The sequence below is a fragment of the Cyanistes caeruleus genome, chromosome Z, assembly GCF_971803275.1.
Source record: "Cyanistes caeruleus chromosome Z, bCyaCae1.hap1.1, whole genome shotgun sequence".
NCBI classification, from domain to species: Eukaryota; Metazoa; Chordata; class Aves; order Passeriformes; family Paridae; genus Cyanistes; species Cyanistes caeruleus.
The window spans coordinates 50,192,433-50,218,733 of NC_141732.1; the positions used below are offsets into that span (position 1 = coordinate 50,192,433).

The window sequence follows — 26,301 nt, forward strand, 5'->3', positions numbered from 1 at the left end:
TAGTACAAGATTGAGTGGTACAAGAAGTATTTTGGATTCAGATTAGGCATGTAATACTATCCATAAGGGAAATGTGTCATACTCTAATACCTTTTATTTTTGATGTGTAGTTCCATTTTTTCTTTGGTGATTATGCATACAGAAAGTCTTTTATTAGTATTAGAGAAAAAAGTACCATAATGCAAACATACTGTGAGCAGTAATATATATTCTACTATAATAGTGGAATAACATTCATGCTATTCTAAAACTGCCATAATTTTAATAACTGTAGCTTGACATCAATTTTTGTGCATGACTTTTCTAGTGCAACTTGCTCCCTACACATTTGTGTGTAAAGAAGTGTTACATGAAAGTTACATGGAAGACATAGGCTTTTTATGCAGAGAGAGGTTCCACAAACTGGGATTGTCTCTGTGTTAGCAGTCTGAAACACTGTGTGGTGACATGGAATAAATTTAATGCAATGGATTCAGTCAGTTTCTGTAATATAAAATTCTGTTTCTCTCCTTTTTTGCCTGCATGGCTCATTCTTTGTAAATTAAAAAGTGTTCTAGCTTTCTGTACATGGTCTCAAATTTTACTTTTAGCATTATTATAGAATTTTCCTTCTTTTGTCTTTTTTTTGTCTTAGAAAATGACTACTCAAAGTGCGGAATTCACACACAGTTGGGTTTTATAAGACTATCAGTAATACCAATGACTCTCCCCTTCTGCCACCCTGAAACATGAAACGTCCAGAAACTCCTACCACAGTAAAAGACCCCCAGGGCAGAATAATACAGTTAGAATGGTGGTAAATGAAATTGGAGGCATTTAAGGTATTTTTCTCAAGGTGCAATCATACTGATTGATGTCATTACCATGCTCAGCTGCTGAGCCTGACTCACTTAGTTTGAAGTTACCACTCCCAATGGTCCATCAAAGTAATTTAGTGAGCTCACACAGATTGACATTGGATAAAATTGGTAGGTTTTACTTGTACTATTCTGTTCTTTGTTTAGGCTAACTTTGCCTGGCTTTGCCAGAGCAGGTGATTAATTCCCTAGGGACTGCTTTGACCAAGAGTGCTCTGAGGATGATAACCTTCAGCAGAAAGGGTAGCTCAGTGCTGTTTTCTGCAATGAGCACTGCAATTTAGAAAATGAGCTTGAATTTATGACTTACTAACATTTGTGACATCATACCTGTATCCTGTGGTCTTTTGGTGCACATGAAACCTAGTTCAGGTATGCATCTCATGTTCTCAGGCTGCTTTATATTGCTTGTAGAAATGTAAAAATATTTTTAGTATAACCAGTTAAGAGTGGTTAATTGAATAATGTTAGATACTCCTAGGGTTAATGATTTCACCAATGACCATTTTTTGTGAGAAGAAGCAGAACAGGCTCTATAAGAAGATTTGAAAGTGGAGGAGAATAAGAAATAAAATACATAATTGAGCAAATTCAGTTTTAGAGTTTCGAAATGGACAATATTATTGAAGGTAGAAGTGAATTAACCTGTTATATGACCTTATGCAGGTAAGAAACACAAGCATGTCACAGACCTTACTAGTTTCAAATCCATTCATATAATGTAAGGGGGAGTCTTATATTCTCAGAAGGGCAGAATTCGATTAAGTCTCTGGGTGGTGTTCTATGAAATGAACTGTGAAACAAAGCTTGTCTACCTGTGCCTTACAAGCTTGTCAACACGAATGTATGTGGTTAAAGAAAATGCATATGTGTGGATTTTAGGTGTTGCAATTTGTTTGAAACATAACCCAAATGATTCCTCACAAGTACAGATTAAGAACATTATCAATGTGATATAAAAATCACTGAGTTCCAAACGTCCAGATTTTCTTCTTTGCAGTTTTTTTATGTCAGAACAGGCTTAAAAATGCTGTTGAGAACTCTTTTTTTCTAATGCTGCCTTGTGGTATTTTTTCTTTAACTTGAGGACCTCCCAGCCATATAAGTTGTTCAACAAATTATGTTTGTTATATTGCATTTTCCTAAAACACTCAGATGAGATGGAATTCTATGATGGAGGACAATATTGACCTTCTAATAACTGGACTGTTGGAGGACTGATAAGATAAACCAAATAGATATAACATGCTTGAACAATTGAGACTGGTGTAGTAGACATTTTAGAATATATCTACTGTTTTGAAATTTTTATTGGTACTTGAAGTTTAAAATGTGACTAAGGAAAGGGAGCCTTAGGTTTCTGTATTGTGAGGCAGAATGTTAGAAAGTGTGCATTGTGAAAAAAGGATAAGTGTTTGAAATTGCAATATAATAGTGTACCAGGCAAGTGGGAAGCAAATTTGTCTGGAGTAAAGCAGTACCAATTGACAGTCAGCAGGCAAGTGGGACAGAAGATAAATTAAGGTTTCTGCTTTACCTGAGCTTTATATCGCCAGCAGCCATTCATTAGATAGATTGGCACAGATCTGCTTGAAAAGAGGTGATCTATTGTGGCTGTGCAAAACTGAGGATTTTCTTACTTTCTTTTCTGTTCTAAGAAAAGTGGATTGTAAAGTCTGGCTGTGTAAACGTATTCAGATCAGCCTGGTGGTTTTAGACTTATTCAGTAATCTTGTATTTAATCCTAGCTCATGCAGATAGTCACATTGCTTGCTCTAGAACACAGTTATGCGGAAATCATAACCAGTGAAATTCTCTGTGTAGCTGTGAGATTTAATTATTTTTTCAATATGTGCATACTTTTCTTTTTATTGTAAAATAACTGATAACATTTTTTTCATTTTGGTTGGTTTTTTTGTTTCTTTGCTTTTTGTGGTTTTAGTGTTTTGTTTTTTTTCCCTTAATTACTGGTACTGTAGAAAAAAAATGTTCTTTTTTACCTGTAACATAGTGATGGAATACTTCAAGATGCTGTGGGAAAAAGTGAATTTTAGACAGAATATGGAAAATAATTTGAGGTTGTTTTAATCAATTTATTTAGTGTTTTATACTTGTAGTTCACAGTTTTACATAGGGTATAAATATTGAAGGTTAATTTTCTTCTTAAAATGTCTGTTTAAAATTGCAAATTGGAATTTCAGGTACTTATAATGATCAGCTGGCATATGATAATGTTCTTACCTAATGAGAAGTTTTCTGCTGTGTCTGTAAATCCATGTTCCTTCAATCTTTTACAGGTAAATATTACACCTTCCATACATTCCAGCGGTGAATTCCCTCAGCTTCTCCATCATGGTGTGAACATGGGGTCCTTGCCACTTAATGAGTCATATTTGTTGGCTCAGCAGAATGGTAGCCCAGCTGATGTGTTAGAGGCATCAATGAGATCCATTACTCCTCAGATTAATGGGAAATTTTCTAGTGATGACTTTGAGCAGCTGATCAGAAACATGTCCCAGGTAACCCTGTCATACAATAACCACAAAATATGCATTACTGATTATATGAAGACTAAGATTATATTTAAAAGCAATTGAATTACTACACAAACTACAGTTCCACTTACTGTATAAAATAAAAGTAACCTTTCAGTTTGAGAAACAATTAGTAAATGAGGAGGCAGTTGAAAAACTAGCCCTGACATAGTCACTCATGAGCTGCTGTTCGTTAGCTGGCCATTGTCTGTGTATTACAGATCAGTATGCCATTATTTTTCCATGCTCATTGTAGAGCTACTGCTCTATGCATGAGGGATATACTTTGTTAGAGCATGCTTTTGTATGCATAATTAATGAAAGCTAGTTCTATGACTTTCTTGGAAATAAAATAGAATGACCTTGCTGTGCACTGTTCTGTAATTTTACTGCTTTCCTGTAGTAGGCAGAAATGGTGCATGAGTCCCTTCAGTGGTTGTAGCTGGGAATGCCCAGGCATATATTCTAGGATATATCTATTTAATCTGTAATAGAGCAGGGTAGGAGAAGTCTAATGGTGTCAGGAGAGCCTTTTTGCATAATCCAACTTTTTTTCCATCTTTCGGAAATTCATCCTTTTTCTGGATTTGCTTGAATGTTGTCCTGTACCCTCTAAAATAGAAATACATCCTACTTCAGTCACTACTAAACCAAAACTCCATATATTTAACTTTTGTATCCTGATTTCCTCTTCTAGGCTGTAATAATATTTATTTCTCAAATATTTTCTGTATGATAGCAAGAAATTGGAAATGAGCAACTATGTTTCAGTTAGTAGCTTGTATAGTCTTGTCCAGCTATAGTTGCCATTACAAATTAATTTCGAAGTTGTTTGCCACATTTATTATGATTGCTTTTCAACATTTTTAACCTTTGTTCATTTTAAACCTTTTAACATTTGTACCCTTTTTTTTAACTTCTGCTGAACAGGGTCGTCTGGTTGAGACAATTGACCTTATTAAACCTCTAAGTGGTGGTCTGGGCTTCAGTGTTGTGGGACTCAAGAGTGAAAACAGGGGAGAACTAGGAATATTTGTGCAAGAAATCCAGGAGGGAAGTGTGGCACACAGGTAATATTATTACTGAATATTTTACTATACCAAGTGTTAATGTGACTCAGTAACACCGTTGTGTTACTGCTGTTATTTTTGTGGTACAAGGGCATGTTTCTCTCTTCATATTCTGAGTGTCATTGCAAATGTAAAATTGCTTGCCACAATTTATATAATGTTGGAACAGGCATCCTATGAACTGTTCTTAAGTCATAGAAACTACAAATGACATTTCCTTGGGTTTTTAAATAGGAAAAAAGGGGAAGCTACTGTTCTGTGTCACATCTTTTAAAACTGAAATACATATTTTGTCATTGTTCAATGCACTGAAGAACTATTTGATGCAAAAAAGTCAGCTATATCTAGCAGTCTTATTTATTAGGTAGAGTTCTATTAAGCAGCTATGAAAACAAGATTTGAAGTCAAGCAAGTCTTGATCTAAAGTCAGGGATATTTACAGAAATACTCAGCTGATATTACATAAGTTTAGCAATAATAATAGCTTGCTGAAAGTATGCTTTAGACTTACACTTGGATTCCTCAGGTAATGTTTAATAAAGTGCCCAAGGGAGCACACAAACTCAGTGGTAAATGGCTGCAGCAGTGTTTCACTGCAGTCTGGTAAGGTGTGTCACTACTCAGGACCCTGGCCCAAGCTGCTTTGTGAAGTACTCCATATGTTGTATGGAGAGACTGAGTCACATTGGTGCTGTTTCACACTGTGTTTTAGGGAGCTATTTTTGGATTATTTGTGATCTGAACACTGTAAGTCTAATAAGAACGTGGGCAAAAGAGACAAGAACATGGTATACAGAGTAAATTGTAGTCAACCACTTAGAAAATGTGGCATGATTTATATCTCTACAACATTGGAGAATTTACCTTCTGTGCCTAATTTCCACTTTCTATTTTTGTTTGTTTTTGGTTTGGTTTAGATGAGTTTTGTTTTGTTTCTTTTCTGTTTGTTTGTTTCCTTCCCATTTGACACTTACTGCTTGGAGATGAGACCTATCTACTGAATCAGGCCCTGCCTGATTTACTGTCAAGAAAAAGAACATTCAGCAACTGTTACAGGGCTTATAAATGAGAAAGGCTCTGGCAGTATTAAGTCTTTGAGAGCACTCTGAAAACAGTTCAAATTCACAAATGAAATACTATAAGTTGAAGCTAAATAGTTTTTTTCCTGAGTGTTCTACCTGGGTTTCTACAGTGTAGGTGCTTACAAAGGCTGCTGTAATAGAGATCCTTGCTGCTCTTTGTTATCTAAGCATTGTCACTTTGGGATGCAAGTAAATAGTGGAGAAAAGAGAGGGTAATTCAACTGTGTAGACTTCATACACTTGCTTTGGAGCAGATCTGAGGAAGGACTCAGTATGTAATTTTACAGTAACATTTCTTTTGTTAGAAAGGTGAAGAGGTTTTTTTAATTTGTTCAGGGCTTTTTTCCCCATTGTATAAAAGGGGTCTATTTTACCATTTTTGTTTGATTTCTTTATTTCTTTGTCCTCTTTTTTATTTTTTATTTATATTTCAACAAAACAAAATTTGTTTCTGTAACATATTGATGAAAGTGTGTTCCACCCCATGGTTTGATGAATATTCAGAATGATTGCATTGAACAAAGTGGAGCACTTAGTCTGTAAAGCAAGAGGCTCAAATTCAAGGATAAACATAAGTTCCCAGGCTGTGGCTGGGAGCAACTGAGATTAATATGCTTAGTCTCGCATGGGGGTTCAGGGAGAAAAACACTGGATAGGGGGTAGTAGCCAGGGGAAAATAGCAGTGGAATTAGCTTCAAAGGGAGCGATCACCAGGATGCCACATCATCTCCTTTCAGCAAGACTGCAGGGGGGAATTAAAAAAGGAGGAGGAGGTGGGGAATAGAGACCAGGTTATTAAAAATTCTGGAAAGTTGTCAAAATACTGCTCTTTCAGTGGCAATGTTTCCTTGATTTTTCTTATTTATTTTGTTATCTCCCTTCCTGTTTACACCTATGTGACAGAGATGGAAAGCTGAAGGAAGCAGATCAAATCCTTGCTATTAATGGACAAGCCCTTGATCAGACAATTACACATCAACAGGCTATCAGCATTTTGCAGAAAGCAAAAGATAATGTCCAGCTAGTTGTGGCTAGAGGCACTTATCCTCAGCTCATCAGTCCTGTGGTTTCCCGGTCTCCATCTGCTGCTAGCACTGTTTCAGCCCATTCCAACCCGGTGAGTACAGCCCAAACATCTGTGTATTCAGTTCTGGACATGCACATACTTACTGCGTATACTCTTTTGAGTAATTTTTTTTGTAACTTGTATGTACATTTCTTCACAGTACTTGAGGTTTTTCTTCAATTTATCTTCATTGTACCTTTCCCCTACAAAGAGCAGAAGATATTCAGGCTTGCTGGGGAAAAAAATCTTCATCTTGGATGCATTCCTTGCTCCCATCTGCCAAATTATCTGTATCCACAAGTGCAAATACAGCATGTTTACCTTACTTGATGAAGGTTTATTTTGAAGTTGCAGTAAACAGGATAGTTTTTTCTTTTCCTTTTGCTTCAGCAAACAATTTCTTGAGGCATTGTAATCTGATCTGCATCACCACCTGGATGGGTGCTTTTGTGTTTGTTTCTCTGTTGTCTGTTAGAGTGGGAGCTCCAGTAAAGTTAAGAGATGTACTTAAGGAGTCCCCAAAAAACAGCTCTGCTTCAATTCCTTTCTTATGAGAGCTTCTGCACATCTAGGTGTAGACAACACAGTTCATAAAGATGGTGATATTAACTGTAATTTCTCTTCCCCTTATCTTACTCATGTAATGCGATGAAACAGGCTATATTTGGTTTATGGAGGTTTTACTGTTGAGTCATCTATAGCCCTTCTTTAAGGGAATCAACCACCAGAAATATAGAGAGCAATCAGTCTCAAAAAAGGAACTGTTTTAGAGGGTTTTTTAATCATTAGCATAAAACCTTTACTGAAGGAATGTCAGAACTATTCCTTTTATCTGTGTGCAGGAATGCAGCTGACTGACCTGACTTCTCCTGCCAGCACATAGGAGAGGCTTGCTCTCTTCCACTATTCCTGTGACAAACTTCTTTTTCCATGTGATTGCCTCTGTGTTAACTGAACAGCTTCCCTTGCTTGAAAATATGGTCCTTACAAACATTCCATAGTGTCTTCTGTTTTTTTTAACATTCCTTTCCCAACTCTCATGTTCTCTCTGCTTTCACACGCAACATACTAGGAGCCGTTCTTTTTCTTTCAGGCTTTGCTTTATCATACTAATTTTATTTTAAGACTGGATTTTCAAACATGTACCACAGGGCTTTGAGTTTGCAGTACCTTGATTATTCAAAAAAAAAAAGTTTATTTCAAGATTATAGCTGGTATAGCACCAGCTGTAGTTTTAAATTTCAGATGAGTTTTCTGTGTGAGTTCTTCAGCAGAAGGAATACCATCAGCTTCCAGCTGTCCCTTCGAGCAGTGCTCCATGCAAGTGAGCCAGGATTTGTCTTTCTTTCAGAAAAGTTTTGGTCCTGTCAGAACACAAAGTCTGTCATCACGGTGACTTCATTCTAGTGCTATTGCCATCAGAAAACCCAGAAGACTTTATTACGTGGGGTAATTCTGCTACTACCTGCCTCACAATATTTGGGTTTGCTTTCAGCCATAAAAATACCGAATTGGGATTTTTCCTTCTACTGTGCTTTGTTATAATGGCTGATGCGAACATGTACTTATCTGAAAATTTTAATTTCCAGTCCTGTGTGGTTTTCTAGCAGCAGTATTTACTGACTGGAAAGGGGCATGAAGGTGGGCAGCCCTAGGCTGCTGCCTAAATTCATTTGACAAGTCCTTGAAAAGTCTGACCCATTACCCCACTCTGGTTTATACCAGAGAAGTACTTAGAATTAGTAATTTTCTGATTAAATATTGTGTAATATCACACCTAATAATAATTGTTAAAGAGGTACTATATGTCTGTCTTCCTCCAATTACATTATCAAAAACATACTCAAGAAATAAGAGAAAATAACTTGAAAATTCTTATTCATATATTAGTAGTTTGACTTGATAATCTTAAAGGTCTTTTTACACCTGAACAGTTCTATGATTCTGTGTTTTTAATAATATGCAAGCTTATATTTATTCCTTTTAGGTTCACTGGCAGCATGTGGAGACCATAGAGCTGGTGAATGATGGCTCAGGTCTGGGATTCGGGATAGTGGGAGGAAAGTCAACTGGAGTGATTGTTAAAACCATCCTTCCAGGAGGGGTGGCTGATCAGGTAAATTCAACCTCCTTCTCTGTTACTGTTCACTAAGGTGTGAAGTTACTCTTCACTTTTATTAGCAGACCAAATAGTGGTAGCTTTAATCGGAATAAATCTGAAAAATTAAATAGTGATTACACATTTTTCCTCTCTGTGTTTAAACATGTGTTTAGTGCAGAGTCTCCACATTTGGATGTTCAAGATGGATTAGGCTCTAAATCACATTTTCAAATCTGTAACATTTTGTATGTTTTGTGCATTTAGAGTCTTAATTCTTTCACAAGTGTACTGGTTGTAATCAGGGCTGATGAGGACTCCAAAGATTGACTTGCTGTGTCTAAAAGCTAAGAGCATCTGCTTTTCTCTGCTGAGCTTACTGAAGTATGTGGCTTCACGTCTGCTCCAAGACACAAGCTCTGCTCTTGCCTGAAGGGTTCATGTGAATTGAATTTGGTTATCACAGCTCATTTCAAGCTAGTTCATTGGACAGGTACTTAGGGCTGCATTAATGATGGTCAAGGATTGAATAGACACAGAGACTGGTCAGTCTTCCAACAATAGCAGTAGTGGCCTGATAACAGGGCCTGGAGGTGAATGGACAGAATTTACTGCTGTCCTCTTTTCCATGAACATATAGATCCTTTTACAAACCTGTCTCTGTAACACTCGTCATATGGCCTAAATTAATGTGAAGCTTTTTTATTAATTAAAGGTAAATCAGTAAGAGATTAAATCATTGTAAAGCAGTTTAGATAGCTGGATCACAGGAAGAGAGAAATTAATTTCATTTTGAAGTCATGGTTAATCCTGTTACTACTTCTAGTTTTTTAGTATCAATGCAAAGCTGATTATCTGTTTTGTTGTTTGTATGTATGTGTTTTTATGTAAGTTTGATTATATGTTTGTATCTGTTTTTTGGAAATGTGCGTGAAAATTATACCCAAAGTTCTGCAGTCTACATGTAGTTGTTAAATACCAGGAGTAACCATAACTAAACACATTTTTTTCTCTGTGCTTGAGTGACATCTTTAAAAAGGATGTCCTAGATATTTCTGGGGAAACTCCTAGAAAAAGTCATGTGCCATTAGTCAACCTTCTTTTCTTCTCCATGTTATTAAGATATTGACTTGCTATCCAAAAAATGTTACCTGATTCATATGTCTTAGAAGTGACTAAAGCTATGTGGTTTTTTTTCTAATTGTGTGGTACATGGGACAAATGCCATTTTTTCATTATTTTTCCATCAGCATGGAAGATTATGTAGTGGAGATCACATCTTAAAAATTGGTGATACAGACCTAGCTGGGATGAGCAGTGAGCAGGTGGCACAAGTTCTAAGGCAGTGTGGAAATAGAGTGAAACTGGTAATTGCAAGAGGTCCTGTTGAGGAGTCACTTCTACCAGCAGTTCCTCCAGGTACACCAGTACCCACCTCTACCCCAGAGAAACAGGTAAGCAACAGTAAACATACGTAACTCATTGCAAACTTCTTTTCTTTTTAACTGCTATTTGAATGTCTTCTGTGTTTAGGTTCTCAAACGCTAGAATTTTCTTTCCCAGTAGCACTATTCTCGTCTGACAGTCTGGGAGAATTTGAATCTAATGAGTCCATGGTGCAAGGGGCTGTATTCTTGAAGACTTTTGGGATTAAGGTTTAGGATTTCCATAAGTATAATCTGATTAGCAACTTGTTCTGGGTTATTTATAAGGGTTTGTTATTACATTGGGAAACCTGAAACAATGCAGTCTTTTCTTCAGGACAGATCTATGACTAATGACTCTTCAGCATTTCTCTGCCTGCCCTTTTTCTTTCCATATAATTTCATCTGCTCATCAGAACTTTTCTCCCTGCACCAGCACACAGATGCTAATCGTTTCCTACATCACCTGTCATTGCTCATTTGCTAGATGTTTTCTAAAAAAAGTAAGCCAGCTGCTGCCCTTACCCCCTGCTGATGGTCGTACTTTGTGTTGTTACTTCTCTATAAATGTCAGCCACTTAAAAATGCTGTAAATATTATCATGACATGTCAACTCAAGATCTCTATAAAGCAGATAATTTGTATCTTTGTAACAGTCTGGTTTCATGGGAGTCAGAATCAATACTGTTTTGCCACATGTGGCTATGACTAGGTACATTTAAATGTTAATACATGAAGTAAATTAATGAGAGAATAAAAGGTTTGGTTTTGAGCCTACTCCTAGATAGAATTTTTTGTTTTACTTTTTCCTGTTGTTTTTCTAGACATTTTTTTCATTTGTAATGTAGATTTGAGACAAGTCACATCAGAAGAGAAAAAGTCTTTGCCATTTATGCATGATTGTTATGTAACAATTTATGATGGTGATACCATCATTTTGTCTCTGTCCATTGTAGTGATATCTGTGAAAACCTAACATATATTCATCCCCTTGTTTAGTGGCTATAAAGCAAAGAAAGCTAATCTTAACACAGAGGCTTCTGAGCATTGAAGACGAGAGACAAACTAGTACTTTTGTGTCTTTACAGCACTCAGAGATGTAAAACCTTTCTGCATTTTAGATAAAGGGATTGATGTTTAGCCCTAGTGTTGCTTGTCTGAAATGCATCTCTCAAAAGCTGAATTTGATAATTTAATATGTGTGTATTTCTGCAGTATTTGCCTTTTTGAGGTTATGTGATGCAATGTTAAAAAATGTATCTGCAGCTACAAAATATATATGATTTCTAATACTTACAAAATAGCTCAAAGCAGCAAAGGGGTGCAACTTAAGGTTTTTGCCACCTTCCCAATTTCCATACTTCTCAATACCTCTTTCCTGGTGCTTCTCCCCTGGCAGGAGTCAGGCTATTTTTGAACTGACACAAAGTCACATTCTTGGAAGGAGCACCCTGTTAACAGTCATGTAAAACTCATTGATTTGGATCTGAAGTGAAGATGATGATTCAAACAGTTTAATTTTTTTGTTCCTTCCTATCTGATACAGTGTGGATGGATGCTCTTAAACTTCATGATGCTTTTAAAACTAGACCAGAATGGCTTTGCAAAATGGCAGTTCTTGTCGTGTTACCTGCAGATGCCTATTCTATAAAAATTCATGAGGCTATAGGAATTGGATCTTTTTTTAGTGGCATTACCTGTAGCCAAAATAATCCTGTATTTTCAATCAGAGGGGTGATTAATGTATTAAACATTTATTTTTCTTGTGTTTAATTTGGTTTCTGGTGGAGTTGCTTGGATAAAGAGATACTTTATCAGAGCTCAAGTCTGATTCTCTTCTGGCAAGTAGCATGATAGCTCTCTTGAAGTCTTTTTTGGCACATACTTACCTATTTAAACTGGGTTTAGTTAGTATTTGCCAGGTTGCCATATTGGCTCTTAAAAAAAAAAAATAGTCTCCATTGGCATGCAGAAGGGACAGAATAAAAACTTTTAATACAAACACCTTATTGTTAAAATAGGATTTTAATATGTGTTCCACTTTCATTAATAACAAGTAATTAAATAGTGCAAAAATCTGTTGTTACTGAAATTCTGAGAGTTATAGCAGGTGTTAATGAAGATTGTAATTATTTAGCTAGCTGGAAGTATAATTGATATGTGCTAAAACAAAATTTTTAAGCATTTCAAGAGCAAGAAATATAATTACCTAAGTGATACCTTTTGGCATATTTGAAACTTGCAAGTTTTAAAAGGATACCTGTAGTTAATGAGCAGAAATTTAGACTTAGAAATTTAGAAATAGAATAAAAAATACAATTTGGGGGTTCTTTTTCTTGTTTTTGATAACACACCAATCTCAAGTTAGTTCTGAGGAAGTTCCAGAAAGGCAGCAAGCTACATATTCATATATATATATATATGTATATGAATATAACTTACTGTACACGAATTTCATTGTTCAATTTGTACACCTTTCACCAGTCATTTTGGTCATTAAATAATGATTTGATATGTTAGAGTAGTGGGGTGAGGACATGACCTGCCCTGCATTTGTTTACCATGAGGAATGCTAATGAGGAATGTTTCTTGCTTCTCTGATGAACAGAACAGACGCAAATTTCATGCTTTCTTTTTTGTGTTTGTGTCTAATTTTATGTGTTACTGACATTAAAGAATGTTGTGAATCTTTAAAAAAGGAAAGCTTCATTTCTAATTCCCCTTTTCTTTTTAGGATGATGCTTCTGTTGACAGCTGTGAAGATGGGGAGAAATTCAATGTTGAACTCACTAAAAACAACCAGGGTTTAGGAATAACTATTGCAGGTTACATTGGAGACAAGACATCAGGTAATTGTTGATTCCTGCACTTTATTATTCAGTCTGTTGCATACTATGGTATGTATGCATCAAAGACTTAATCTTGGTATATCTTCTCTTAAAAGAATCCTTAACCATATAAAATCTATTTAAAATCTGTAAAGAAAAAATAATTGGTTTCCTTTTGTAAGAAGGATTTTCAGAGTAAAAGCAATTGATATTATGATAAAATCCTACCTCGGTATTTTTAAATCAGTTTTTATCTTTGCTTTTGGCTAAACTTGTGTTTACATGTTTTTGAAAATCAGTGGCAAAATAGGCTGAGCCCTTTTTCTTAGAAGTAGCCTTCTTACAAGGCAACACAGTAGCATTCTAAGTAGTCTTAAGAGCTTCTTATTAATTTTTAAACAATGTGTATGCTGCTGCTAGCATATCATGACTTCTTTAATGACTTCTGGATGCAACAAATGTTTCTTCACCTGTGGGCTGTGGCAGACAGTAATAAGTTTATTGAAATAAATAAATGCAAAAATGTTAATGGACAGTTGCTTATTTTTACTTTGTAATTTCCACTACATTTTTCATAAGAATAATTCGGAACTCTGTTAGGCCTCTTTAGGGGAAATTTGGCAAATTGAATATTGCAAGGAAAGGATGTCTCTTAAATGTGTCATAAAGCTTCTCAAAGAGCTGTTTATTTGACTTGTATCCATGTGTATGTTGTTCAAAAAATGATAGCTAGATAGATAGATACTTTCCATGTTTTTGGCAGTTTACAGCTATTAATTTTTGGATGAGAAAAAACTGGACTTCTATGGGACCAGACAGGCACAGTTTGTGCAAGCCCACTTTTTAGCAGCTTCCAGTTGAATCTTCAAAATTATGATGTAGAACATGTATAAATCTGAGAGCATATTTTAACTGATTTAGTGTTTGGGTATCACTAGTCTTCAGTTTGAAATTACTGTGTTGCTTGTAACTATGTTAGAGAATATTCTTGCCTCAGAAACTAATTAGGTAACTCAATTTTGTGACATAACAGTTATAGAACAACTTTCCTGTCAAAGAAGCAGCAATAAAACTACTGGACAACAAATATCATACTTTGAAGTTAGGAGGACCAGCTATTTAATTATGCACAAAACCTGGGCAGATAAAAAAAACCCAGTTCACATTTCTCCCCCCACCACCCCCAAAAAAATAATATCTATATATATAGAGAGAGAGAGAGAGAGAGAGAAAGAGAGAGATAGATAGATAGATAGACAGACAGACAGACAGACAGAGGAAAAGAGGGACTTTTTGATGCGGTGACTGGAATATATATGTAATCTTATTTTTCCTAAGCTGAATTGAGTCATTAACCCTCCTTTCTCACAATTCTTGTCATATTGAGGGCCAGTACAAAGTTAGCTTGAAATCTTCAAAGGCTGTGATAGCTTTCAAAATGCATTATGTAGTGGATTATCTTCACATCAAACATATTCATTTAACAGAGTGAGAACATTTCTTGAGAGAAAGTAGATACTGTTAAGGTTTCTGATACCACTGTTACGGGCCTGAGACCATCAGAGTTATTTCATGCCAGTTTATACTATTATTTTTCCTGATTTCATGTAAGCTGTACAAAATGTGCATGTAGGAACTCCATATATTTTCACTTTATTGAGCTGTTGAATTTATTTCAAAGGCAAGTGTGTTTTTCCTGAAATGTTTTTTTAGTAAAATATCCTTCCATAGGTGTTTCCTCTATATTTCCTTCTGATTCAATAATAATTAGTAACTAGTTAGTAACTGTTTCTGTTTGATGGGCTATTGTTTTGTTTAATTTAGTTTTTTTGTTGGGGTTTTTAAAACTTTGTTATCTTTTTATCGAATAGTGAATACTGCAGTTAAAAACTGGTTAAAACATAAGTTGTAGTTTTTTAGTTTGCTTATCATTTTCTTGATTTAGCAATCCAAACGTGGATTTTCTTAAGTTGCTATTAAGTACATAGACAATTCAGAAATTACCAGATTAGTGTACTCAAGCTGAATTTTCTGTCCAGATCTGGCAAAAGTCAGAGCTATGTTTTTGTCTATGTTGGTTTCAACATTTAGATTAAAGTAAGTTAGAATATTTCTTGTTTTTCATCAAGAATTGTGAATTTGGCATTTTAAGGTTTTGGATGAAATTGATCCAATGCAAGCAGTCATTAATCTGGCTCACTCTTTAAGATGATAATAATAGGTACATTTTTCTTAAATTATTGCTTTCTTTATGATTATCTTTATTATTATTATCTTACTTAGAGATTGTGTTATATTGGTTTTTGTTTTTTTTCCCCTGCTTTGACTGGTGCCTTTAGTTGCATTGCAAATAGTTTCTTAAGAAACCAGTTAAATTAATTTTCCCATTTTTTCATCCCAGAACCTTCTGGTATCTTTGTGAAAAGCATTACAAAAGGCAGTGCTGTTGAACATGACGGCAGAATCCATGTGGGAGATCAAATTATTGTTGTAAGTAAACACAGGAAGAAGGGAGATTGCTTGTCTACAAGACTGCTTCTTATGTTGTTAAGAAATGCTCATGTAGGGCTAGTTTAAAATACCTGGGATCAGTGTTGCAGTTCTGAGTCCTTTTCTGGCAGAGTATTTCATCACATGCTTTTTTGATTATGCTACCAGCACGTAACTTATATTTCTTAAAAAAACCTGTATCGTATGTGAGAGTATATCATTATATATCTGTAGGAGGTTAGTAAGTGTGAAATTTCAAAATTTGATTCAAATTGGGAAACTGTTTTCAAAATTATTTTAAAAATGTGTCAATAAGATTTGAGGTATTCAGAGAAAGAAGACCATAGTTTCATCCATAGACTGTTGGTTTGTGGTGGAAATTGGATCCTGAATGCAGGGAGTGCATTTTTGTGTCGCTCATAGATCTGTCCTTGCATTTGTGTGAAGATAGCACTAAGAACAGGTTATGGTCTCTCTCCAGAAGTGCCTGCATGTTTGTTTGTGGAAGTATATGTCTCGCTTTTAATGATTTACATAGTGAGTACAAACAGCTTAAACAGATTTTTCCAGTTTCCTTTTTCTGCTGCAGATGCAGAAGGAGAAAATTATTTGGGTGATCTCAGACACAGAAGAATAAAAAATATTTTTAAAATACGGTTTAATTGTGGAGGAAAAATTAAATAGCCCTACCTGATTTTTAGTTACTTTAGATCTAGAATAATTTTGTAGAAATGACTGAGGGTCCAGGGGATTTAGTCTTCATTTAGGAGGACTTGAAATAATAAAGTATGTGTTTTGTGTAGATAGGCAGAAACGAATACAGGAGTCAAAGAGCATAGTATTGTAAGAAGTATTTGAGAAATTTAAGGCACTGTTGGGTAGATGGAGGAATAATAGGATATTATGGAGTTTGCAGGGAGAAGAAGAATAATATATGGTGGGTGCTAGGGATAATGGGATAGAATTGAGAAATGCCAAGGTTTTGAATTTCAGAAAAAAAACTAAGTTAATGAGATAATCAAGTATTTTCAAACAGAAGAGAACAAAATTTTATTGTTTAAACTATTAAAATGATGAACCAGCAATAGCATCTGATTGGTTGCAAAAGTGTTCTGTTTGGAAATTGGACTTCACAGTGTCATCAGTTGACTTCTCTGTATCTAAGTTTACTTGACCTCAGAATGACTGCACGCTGTAGGTCTTTCTTGATGTGCCTCTCCTTAACTCTACTCTCTCCAGAACTCCTAGCCATGGCTGTGTTGGTTTATTCACCCAGTGTATTCTCCTCAGAGGTAGGGATGGCTGAAGTGGTTGAGCAGACAGACTGCACAATATGGCCTTCACAGCACGTGTTGTATCCTCTCCCACGCTGCAGAGCAAATCTGCCTGGCCGCACCATGGTGGGCACTCCTCCCCTCTTTGCTGTGGTGTTGGTTGTCACCTAGCTCTGGTGTACTCCAGTGGGAGTGCCTAGCATATCCAATTACATAAAGTTATACAGGTTTTGTTCTTGCCCCTCCACTTGCTTTTTGCTTAGGCTAACAGTTGTGAGAACTCACTGCCTTGTTTTGCCCTGAGCTTTTTCTCCCTGGGTGAACTGAAAAGCTGCTTAATCCTGCAGGTAGATGGAACAAATCTTCAGGGTTTTACTAACCAGCAAGCAGTTGACGTTTTGCGGCACACAGGACAAACGGTTCGGCTCACTTTGATCAGAAGAGGTCTTAAGCAGGAAAATCGTATTCCACCCCAGGAGGACTTAAGTGCTCCTGTTGAAAAAGACTTACTATTCCAAACAATGGATGGTACCACAGCCAAAGGTAATTAAAACTGGCTTTGCTGTAAAGTTGGCTTGAAACATTTTTCTTCTCAAATGCAAACTGGAAATAAAATGGGCCTGATTCATTTTGGATAGCTGTTACAGATGGCAGAGCTGCTGCACATGAGGGTGGAATTTCGTCTACTATGGTTTGATTAATCTTTTAGCCACAGTGGTATTATTTGCTACATTTTCAAAGTGAGTATTGAAAGTTCTTTCCTTCGTTGCACTTCTGGCTGAATTGTTTCAAGACTTTGATCCTGCAACTTTTTGAATGGTAAAAAGGTAGCAAATGTTTTATTCATGCTCAAGGGTGAGAGCTGTATTCAAAAGCAAGCAGAGAAAGACCCTCCTTGATGAGCATAATCAATCTCATCGCCTTTTACTCTTGCTTGTTACAAGCTACAGGTATGAGAGGAGTAGTCTGTATTAAGGGGCTGATGTGGTGTTGATGATGCTTGTGTAAAATGCTCAGAAGTCAAAGACCAGTAGTAATTTTACTGCTGATGACATGAAATTAGTGCAGCTTTATCTTACATACTCTGCACATATTTAAGTATATGTGCCACATCTTGAAAATCAGTTTGAATGCTGGAAGTGCTAAACAGCTACTTGTGTTATAGTTTGATGTCAGTGACAGTATGTCACAAGTAATCAACGGAGGCCTAATCCCCATCTCACACAAGATTTTCAAAGAGCCAGTAGCATTTTACTGTATGTCATCCTCTTACTCCTGCCTTTAACAAGAAGCATAGACCAAGTGTTCAGAATGCTGTTTCTCCAGCCAATAGGGTTCAAGACATCTGACAGGCAGCAACATACATAGCAGAACTTGGTGGTTGGAGAGGTTTTCTATGTATGAAGAGTGTGCCAGGTATGCAGGTCTCCCAGGCTGAAGCATTTTTTGTTTTCAGCTTTCTGAATTGCATAAAGAGAGAAAAAAATAGTTGCACAGGAATGTTAAAGAATGTTAAATTTAGATGTATTTTCATTCAGTCACAGAAATGCAAGTAGTGATAGATCTGCTGGGTTTTTTGTTGTTTTTTTTTCATTGGAAACTCATTGGAGAAGGCAAAGCATTAGCAGAAGACAACATCTTTGAAATGTGATGTTTCTTCACCCATGCCAGATTCCATTTGCCAGATGGGTACTCTGAAGTCCAGTGAAGGAGGGAGTTGATGCCCCAGAGCAAACCTGTGAACTTGATGAGTATTATGACATATAAAATATCTGAACGTCTGAAAAGACTTCTTCTGTTTTTCAGATAACAATGAAACAGAACAGGGATCCCCATCACTGCCATGCAATGCCAGTGTGGTAAATATTGGAGATGACATGAAACAACAGGAAACAGGTTCTCAAGGTTTAATATTTTATTCTGTGAAAATGCACTTCTGTGTGCTTACGCAAAGATCAGGTGTTTTGTGTGTCTTTCCATCTTCTGCGAGCTCTGTAGCTGAGGTAGAACTGGAAAGTCAAAGTAATCATACATTTAATCATGTACTCTTAATCGTAAGTGTTGTAGGAATAGGACTGCTGTATGTATCTGAAAATAATTACATGCTGAAGATGTCATATGAAGCAATCTGCTTTGGCTACTTGCGCAGCTCTCTCCTAGTCTAATTTTGCATATCTACTCTTTTCAGTCTAGTCTAGAAAAACGATTTTTCTTCCTATTGTCCATTATCTTTTCAGTTGTTTGCAGCTGCCCAGCTACGCTTCCATGACTTCTACATCTTCTGATTAATTTCCTTTTCACAAATTCTTGAGCTTACATTTATTTCATTTTGTATTCTCTGAGAATGTCTTAAATTCAGTAAATTCTGGTGCAGTGATATTATCCAGATTTTCCCATACTTTTTGCCAAAATTCCTTATTTCTATTTTTTTCCTACTTGATCTCCTAGAACACTGTTCAGGATTTCAGGAGTCCTGTGTGATGATATACTTCTCAGATTCAGTCATAACTTGATGTGCTAACTTGATGTGTGACAATTTTATGCTCCCAGAGTAAAAGGGGGAATTGAAAAGTTCTGCAATATGTATGTTTTCATAACACATACTTTTTGATTTTCTTGGATAGCTGAAAGAATTTATTTTAATGTCTTTTCTTCAGATACTGCTGTGTCCTGGCTTTGGGGAAAGTATTGTCCTATTTGAATGCCATGCAACATCTGACTTTATACTTAGTAATGTCTCTGAGCAATAACTAGACTTAGAATACTGTCCGAGGCTCTTAGTCATTTTCAATTCTTACTAAAATCAGTGAGATTTGAGAACTTTGTAATGAAGATTCTTGTCTTTGCCTGTGATGAGAATTCAAATCTGAAGAGTTTCTTTTGATACTTACTGTAGACACATCTCAGACCATGAATATGTAGGATCCTTGCAAACCTGCTGTGTTTGCTGGCTGTTATATCTAAGTGCTGCTTTGTACTGGTTTCTGCCATAGAGACTAGGCAATATGAATGAGGGAGAAATGAGCAGGAAGAAAGCATTTCTCTGCTTTTCAAACCTGCAAATAAACTTTCAGTCAAATTAAGACTTGCCCGTTTGCTACCTGGCCTGTCACTGTACTTCTCCCCTTCCTTCCTTTCCAAGTTCATTTCTGTTCTTTAGCTATTAAAATTGTATGTCATTGTATGTGGGCATATATGTGAGTCTAGGAGAAAAAAAAAAGCAAAGAGCTTAGACTTCTTGCATTCTGTTACTGACCTCTAGGGCTTACAGATTCAGAAAACTCTTTCACAGTTGTGCTCATGTTTTTAAAAATTAAAAAAAAAAAAAATCTCTAGATTGTGTTTTTGGACATTCTCTGTGAAATGCAGGGTCTGTCCAAAAGGATCAGTGTGCAGTTTACATTTTTAAGTATTTTGGCCATCCCCCTGAATTACTCTGATCAGGGGGATATGATCACGTGTAGTCTGATTTAACAATTACACATAGGGCTTGAATGCAACCTTTTAATTTCCTTCTTGCCTGTTATCTTGAAACATTGCCGAAAATTGACTCAGCTCTGAGATTAGTATGTATCCTTTCTTCCCAGACACATAACACCAAACTATTTGACTGAACTTCATGTTTTTCAAAATACTTCAGTTAGTTTTGCATGGTTGGAATCTTAATACTGCTTTGTGAGTTTTTTGCTCTGGTAAACTCAAGCTTGGTGAGACCAAACATACTGAGTTTTTAGTCATATTTAAGAGAATTCTGACATCATGGGAATGATTATGTCGTTGTGCATGTTCCATATACTTTATCAGTTATAGGAGCTGACTACGTTTTTTAATTCTTTGTCATAGTAATCTTAAATATAAATTTTAGATTTCCAGCTAATTAGTACAGAAGAAGCAGCCGCTAAGATAAAATGGCAGAGGATTATGGGTTCGAATTATGAAATAGTGGTAGGTAAATTTTGTTTACTATGGTTAAATGTGCATCTATTTCATCTGTGCATCTATTATGTTGACAACATATAGATAGAAATATGTTTGTGTAGGATTTGTTCCTTCATGTATGAAAATTACACATATGCTCCTTAGTATGTTAAGATTATTTTAATTATAGACTTTGAATATAGATGTGTATTTTTCTTATGAAAACCATCACAGACTTGTAAGATTATTCAGCCCATGATTATTGCTTCACCAATTTTATCACTTCAGGAGGATAAATGTGTAATAGAGAAAAAAATAAAACTTAATATTAACTTCAAAGCTCCCTTCATTAGCTAGAACTTGAAACCTCATTCTTCTTTTTCATACTGAATAAATAATTTCATGTATAGAAATGTGAAATTATTTGTGTTTCATAGAACATATATGGTAGATACAGAAGAAAAGCAGTATCTCAGTTTAGAAGATACTGCAAAATCACATGTCAAAGATCTAGTGTCTGCAGATGTATTATTTGATATATAAGCAGTTCTCAGTTGTGAATTGGAAAGTGTAGTGTAATTAACAAGTCAGTTTTTACCTGTCCCTATTACACATGATAGTACTTCTGGTTTCTCACTTCTGGAATTTTGACGTCATTGCATGTAAATTGAAATGGAAAGTAACAGATCTGGCTGTAAATATGACAAATGTAAAGATTTCTTCATCTTATTTTAGGTGGCTGTGGTTAACAAATTTAGTGAAAGCAGTGGGTTAGGGATAAGCCTTGAAGCTACAGTGGGTCATCATTTCATCAGATCTATCTTACCTGAAGGGCCAGTTGGACGAAGTGGCAAGCTATTCAGTGGAGATGAACTGCTGGAAGTAAGATGAAATTCTGCTTTATCTTAGTCTGCATTCAGTAAGGTTTTTGAGCAGTAAGTTTCTTCTCAGAGATTATGACCATAGGAGTGATGTATGCCTAACAGCATGCCAGTTGGTGGTTGAGTAGTCACTTTATATGTACTTACATATATTTATGTGAGTACATATGCTTACATACATTTCTCAGCTGGTAGCTGATTTTTTGATATAGTCCAAGGTCTCTGTCATGGTCAGCTGACAAGTAAGCACCATGCAGCCACTTCCTTTCCCATCCCATTCACCCCCAGCCTGGTGGGGTGAGGAGGAGAATCAGAAGTAAAACCTTTTAAGTTGAGATAATGGCAGTTTAATAATTGTAACAAAGTAAATAATAATAATAATAATAATAATAATAATAATAATAATAATAATAATAATAGTAAAAAGAGAAAGCAAACCTCTCTAGTGATGCACAGTGCAAGTGTTCACCACCTGCTGACCAATGCCAGGCCCTGTCCCCAGGCCTTGATCAGTGCACCTTTCAGTTAAGTCCCCTGTTTATATACTGGGGGCATGATGCCCTAGGGTATCCCTTTGGCCAGTTTAAGCTGGGTCACTTAGCTCAGCTGTTCCCTCATGGGGTTTTTTTTCCTTTTTTGTGCCTCCTTACTGGCAGAGCATGTAAAACATCCTAGATTCAACTTAGTAGCAACCAAAACATTGGTGTGTTATCAAAATTACTCTCATACTGAACCCAAAACACAGAACTGCACAGCTGCTGAGAATAAATTAAATCTATCCCAACTGAAACCAAGACAGTCACCAAAAAAGACTATGTAGTGAAAGCATTAAGATTGAATAGGATTATCCCTACTCAGTGAAGCGACTAAACACCTAATTACTTTTCTGAATTATTTTCTTAGAACTAAGATGGGAATTTGGTTTACATGAATGCAATAAACATGAAGCTACAGTGTATGTGGTGTTTGTAGGGTGGTGTCATGCAATTTAAAAGACTATACATTCAGTTCAATACATACCTTGGTGCTGAGCACCAAATTGAGTAGAAATTAAGGGTTGAAAGTTTATCTTAGCATGGGGATTTTTGTTGCTTTTATTTTACTTTCTTTTAATGAGGTAATTAATGAGTTGGGGTTTGCTTGGGGTTTCTTTTACTCATTTTTGTTGCTTATAAATACTCTGTAGTTCTAACTACTATGTATTCTTTATTTATTGAGGTGAATGAGATTTCTCTCCTTGGAGAAAACCACAAGGATGTGGTCAGTATCTTGAAAGAGCTGCCTATTAAGGTGACAATGGTGTGTTGTCGTCCAGTCGCTCCACCTGTCACTCAGCCAGAAATACTAGAGAGTCTAAGTCTATCTGAAGTTGAGCTCACAGAAAAGGTATTTTTTCTTTAAACAACTGCTGAAAATGACAGTTCCCTTGAGAAAAAAAAAACAGAACAGATGAAGTTCTTCTACATGATTAGAAATCTATTTTAATATTTTTGGAATTGGAGCCAGACAAATAGGAAACAGCAAATAATGTTTATTGGCTATTTTTTATGCCACCAGAAGATATGAATCCTGGCTGGTCATAGGCAAAAATATTCTAGGATGTGGAGGTATCTCTCCAAGTGCTGTACTTCTTGTTCTGTAGGTGCGACATAGGAGTATAGCAAGTTGTACTGTGGGTTCTTTAGAATCTGAATGTATTTAATCGAGTTTTGGACTGTGCTTTTTGGGTTTGCTTTTTGGGTTTGCTTTGCTTTCCTTGACTGACATTTATGTTATTCGTAAGTGCACAGCTCTGGGCAACCTGGTGAACTAAACATCTAGGAATGGCCTAGGGTGTAGTATACAAAACAATAGCATTTGTATGAAAAGAGAAATAGATAACTATTGAGTTCTGAGCAAGGCATCATATTTGGCTTATAGTTCCTAAACTTCTCGGTGAAAGCAAGTGAAGAGCCGACTGAAGAACAGACTATGTACATATGTGGTTTTTTTTTACTTTTATTAGATATTCTGGCTACTGTCAGTATGATTACGTTTAATAAAGGCATATTTTAGACATACTATGTAATAATATATATTTCCCATATATTTGAATGCATATACTAATAAAGTGTTTTGAAGATTTTAGTTTGACACAAATTCTATTTTGTAAATATTTTCCTAGTGAGTAATTTAATATACTTGCAGCTTAGCTATAAAGGATATTTGAATTTTGTGCTAGGTTTATCAGAGTTTTTTAAATCTCCTGAGTGGTTGTTCTTCTTCTGTGTTTAGAGATATATCACTTAGGTTTTATTTTGTTTTTTGTAAGCAGATTTTTGTCTCTAAAGATTCTCAAGTGTTTACATTTTATTGGTGACTGTTTACTCTTTTTCTCAGGGCCACATAGAACTTGGATTTATTGGCTCCTCAGACACAGAGGGAACAATATTGGAAACAGCTGATGAGGGTCAGAATTTGGAAGAGGTGCAAAGCTCATCTCTGGCAATGTGGGAAACAGAAGTACAGCACATTGAGCTGGAGAAAGGGAGTATGGGACTTGGATTTAGCATATTGGACTATCAGGTAACTTCTTTGGATGAAGGACAAAATACTTTGTATTGCTTAGATCTTGCTTCTATATATTTCAATTATGTCATTAATTGAAACCAAGCAATAGAGTAGAATTAATCAATGCTGGTAGACATTCCAGTAATTACATATTCCTCTCATTGTATTAAGACTACAGGTTCAAATGATGATGGTAATACTGGTTCAGAAAAACAGATAATCTGTATATACCAGGGTTTTCACAAAGCTGTCTTCTAGTGACCCAGGGACAACGAATGATGTAGCCAGCATATTTAGGCATTTAGCCATGTATTTTGCACCTGCAGTGAGGTGTTTAGGGCAAGATCCAATAAAGGACTTAAATGCTTAAAGCAGGATTTATTAAAATCCAGAACTGTAATTCTGAAATCCCTTGCTTAGCTGCTGTCTGTCGGGGACATGCTTAAACGTCCTGATTAATTTTGTGTTTGACTTTAGAATTCATGGATATCTAAACTGTGTTTCATGGTGTGTGCCAATGAACAGCTCCATTGCCTGTCTCTTTGCTTCACTTGGTCAAGATGCCAGAAAAAATATTCTTCCTGTTCCCAGTTTTCCAGTGAATAATTTTTAGCTGAATGTCAAGTAATTTCTACCTGAGGTCAGTGTAGGCTTTTGCTGAGCTGTTTTGCAGTGCTATGGGGATCAGATCTCTTTCCAAGTTTCTGCTGGATCTTGTCCATAGGAGTGTATGCATTTACATCTGGAGATGGTAAATGCATACACTCCTTTTTCCAGGTGGAAATTAGGGCCCCAGGGCACCCTTACAGTTAAGCTATGGCTTAGATTTTGCATTTGCACACTGATAAGGTGAAGAACAGTGTAGTGTAATAATGTGAAGGATAAAGGCAAGTGTCTTTCATGAAGGAAGCACTGACTACTCTTTAAAGTGTTGCTCATGCTATTCTGCAGTGAGAAATCACAGATGACCTTGAGTGTTTGAAGTCCATGTCAATACACAGTAGAACATTTTTTTGCTTCAGTCTCTTCTGAGCATTAACACAAATGGTGGGTGTGTATGTGGTTGGTGACTGAATTTTACTTATGGATAATAGTCCTAAAGGCTTTTGGGAAGTGCCTAAAGTTGTTTAATATATTTTTCAAATATGAGTTCATCTTACAGCTTTAGGCAGCTTTCTGAAACTTAGCGCTTTTTTGATGTTATAATATTTGTCTATTGTCATATATTCTCTCCTTTGATATGCCGTAAAAAAATTTCACTGTCACTGAAGTTTTGCTTTCTTATAAGACTGTGAACAATAAGTTTACAGGGAGATTTATATTTGTATTTTTCTGTTTCCATCAAATTTTCAATTCATTTTCAATGAACATTGACTAAACTTGAGGAGAATTATGTTTGTGTTAACACATTCCTCATGTTTTATAGAATGCAGGCCTGTAGAAAGGTCTACATAATTTCTAACCCTAAGGAAGGTTATCACACAGACTAGAGAGGCTTGTTTCTTTTTTTTTCCAAAAAATTTGTCACACAGTGCCATCTAAAGTGACAGCGTAAGTATTTGTTATTAAAATAGTTAGGAACGTATCAATGCTCAGGGTCAAGCACTATTTGCAGCACTGCTAGTTATGGACTTGGAAATGGCATTCTTTTTACTGCACTAAGTGTCATCAAGTGTTAAGGGTCTTCTTGATGTCCTTCCTTCCTTCACTTCCTCCATACCTCTCACCCTCCGTCCATCAACATTTCTCTCCCACACCAGCTTTCAGTAGTCTTCCTATTCCTGTAGCTTTTTCTTGTTGCTTTGATGGTGTCCCTCCTTTCAGATGTACATCTTGACATGAAACTTGTTACCACGCATGCTGATTTGTAGATCAAATGTAGTTTGATCTACAATCAATTGATCAGTCAATCAATTGTTGATGTAGTTTACTTTTCTCTATATTTGCTATCAATAAAGCTGTTACAAGATTACATTTTTGGGTTTTTTTCTGTTCATGCACTCAAGTAAACTGGGTGTTGGAAGTATTAACATGATGTTCCTTGTGAATGTAGTTCTGTAAGAATCATACAAATATTTTGCATGTATGATAGTTATAGCAGAATTATATGTTCCTGTTACTAGTATTTGATGTAAGCTTTTATTTACAAAAATCAGTATGTTTGAAGATGGTCACTTAAAAGCAGTTTTCTTAAAAGCAAACATCACTTTGTTTGTCTTGTGTATTAGA

General features: G+C 35.9%; 1 protein-coding gene across 50 annotated transcripts in view; it reads left to right on the forward strand.

Moving 5' to 3' along the window:
• MPDZ (multiple PDZ domain crumbs cell polarity complex component) overlaps positions 1–26,301 on the forward strand; it is a 102,051-nt gene that overhangs the window by 21,575 nt on the left and 54,175 nt on the right. For 26 of the 50 annotated variants that reach the window (XM_086869985.1, XM_086869986.1, XM_086869990.1 and 23 more), the window contains 13 exons: positions 3,155–3,376; positions 4,322–4,461; positions 6,447–6,660; positions 8,597–8,725; positions 9,958–10,161; positions 12,866–12,980; positions 15,361–15,449; positions 17,071–17,266; positions 18,530–18,628; positions 20,589–20,668; positions 21,377–21,523; positions 22,741–22,908; positions 23,902–24,087. In XM_086869985.1, the coding sequence (XP_086726111.1) occupies positions 3,155–3,376; positions 4,322–4,461; positions 6,447–6,660; positions 8,597–8,725; positions 9,958–10,161; positions 12,866–12,980; positions 15,361–15,449; positions 17,071–17,266; positions 18,530–18,628; positions 20,589–20,668; positions 21,377–21,523; positions 22,741–22,908; positions 23,902–24,087 (1,989 nt within the window). The remainder of the gene's footprint in view (positions 1–3,154; positions 3,377–4,321; positions 4,462–6,446; positions 6,661–8,596; positions 8,726–9,957; positions 10,162–12,865; positions 12,981–15,360; positions 15,450–17,070; positions 17,267–18,529; positions 18,629–20,588; positions 20,669–21,376; positions 21,524–22,740; positions 22,909–23,901; positions 24,088–26,301) is intronic. The other 24 variants (XM_086869987.1, XM_086869989.1, XM_086870006.1 and 21 more) reach the window with 2 other exon arrangements.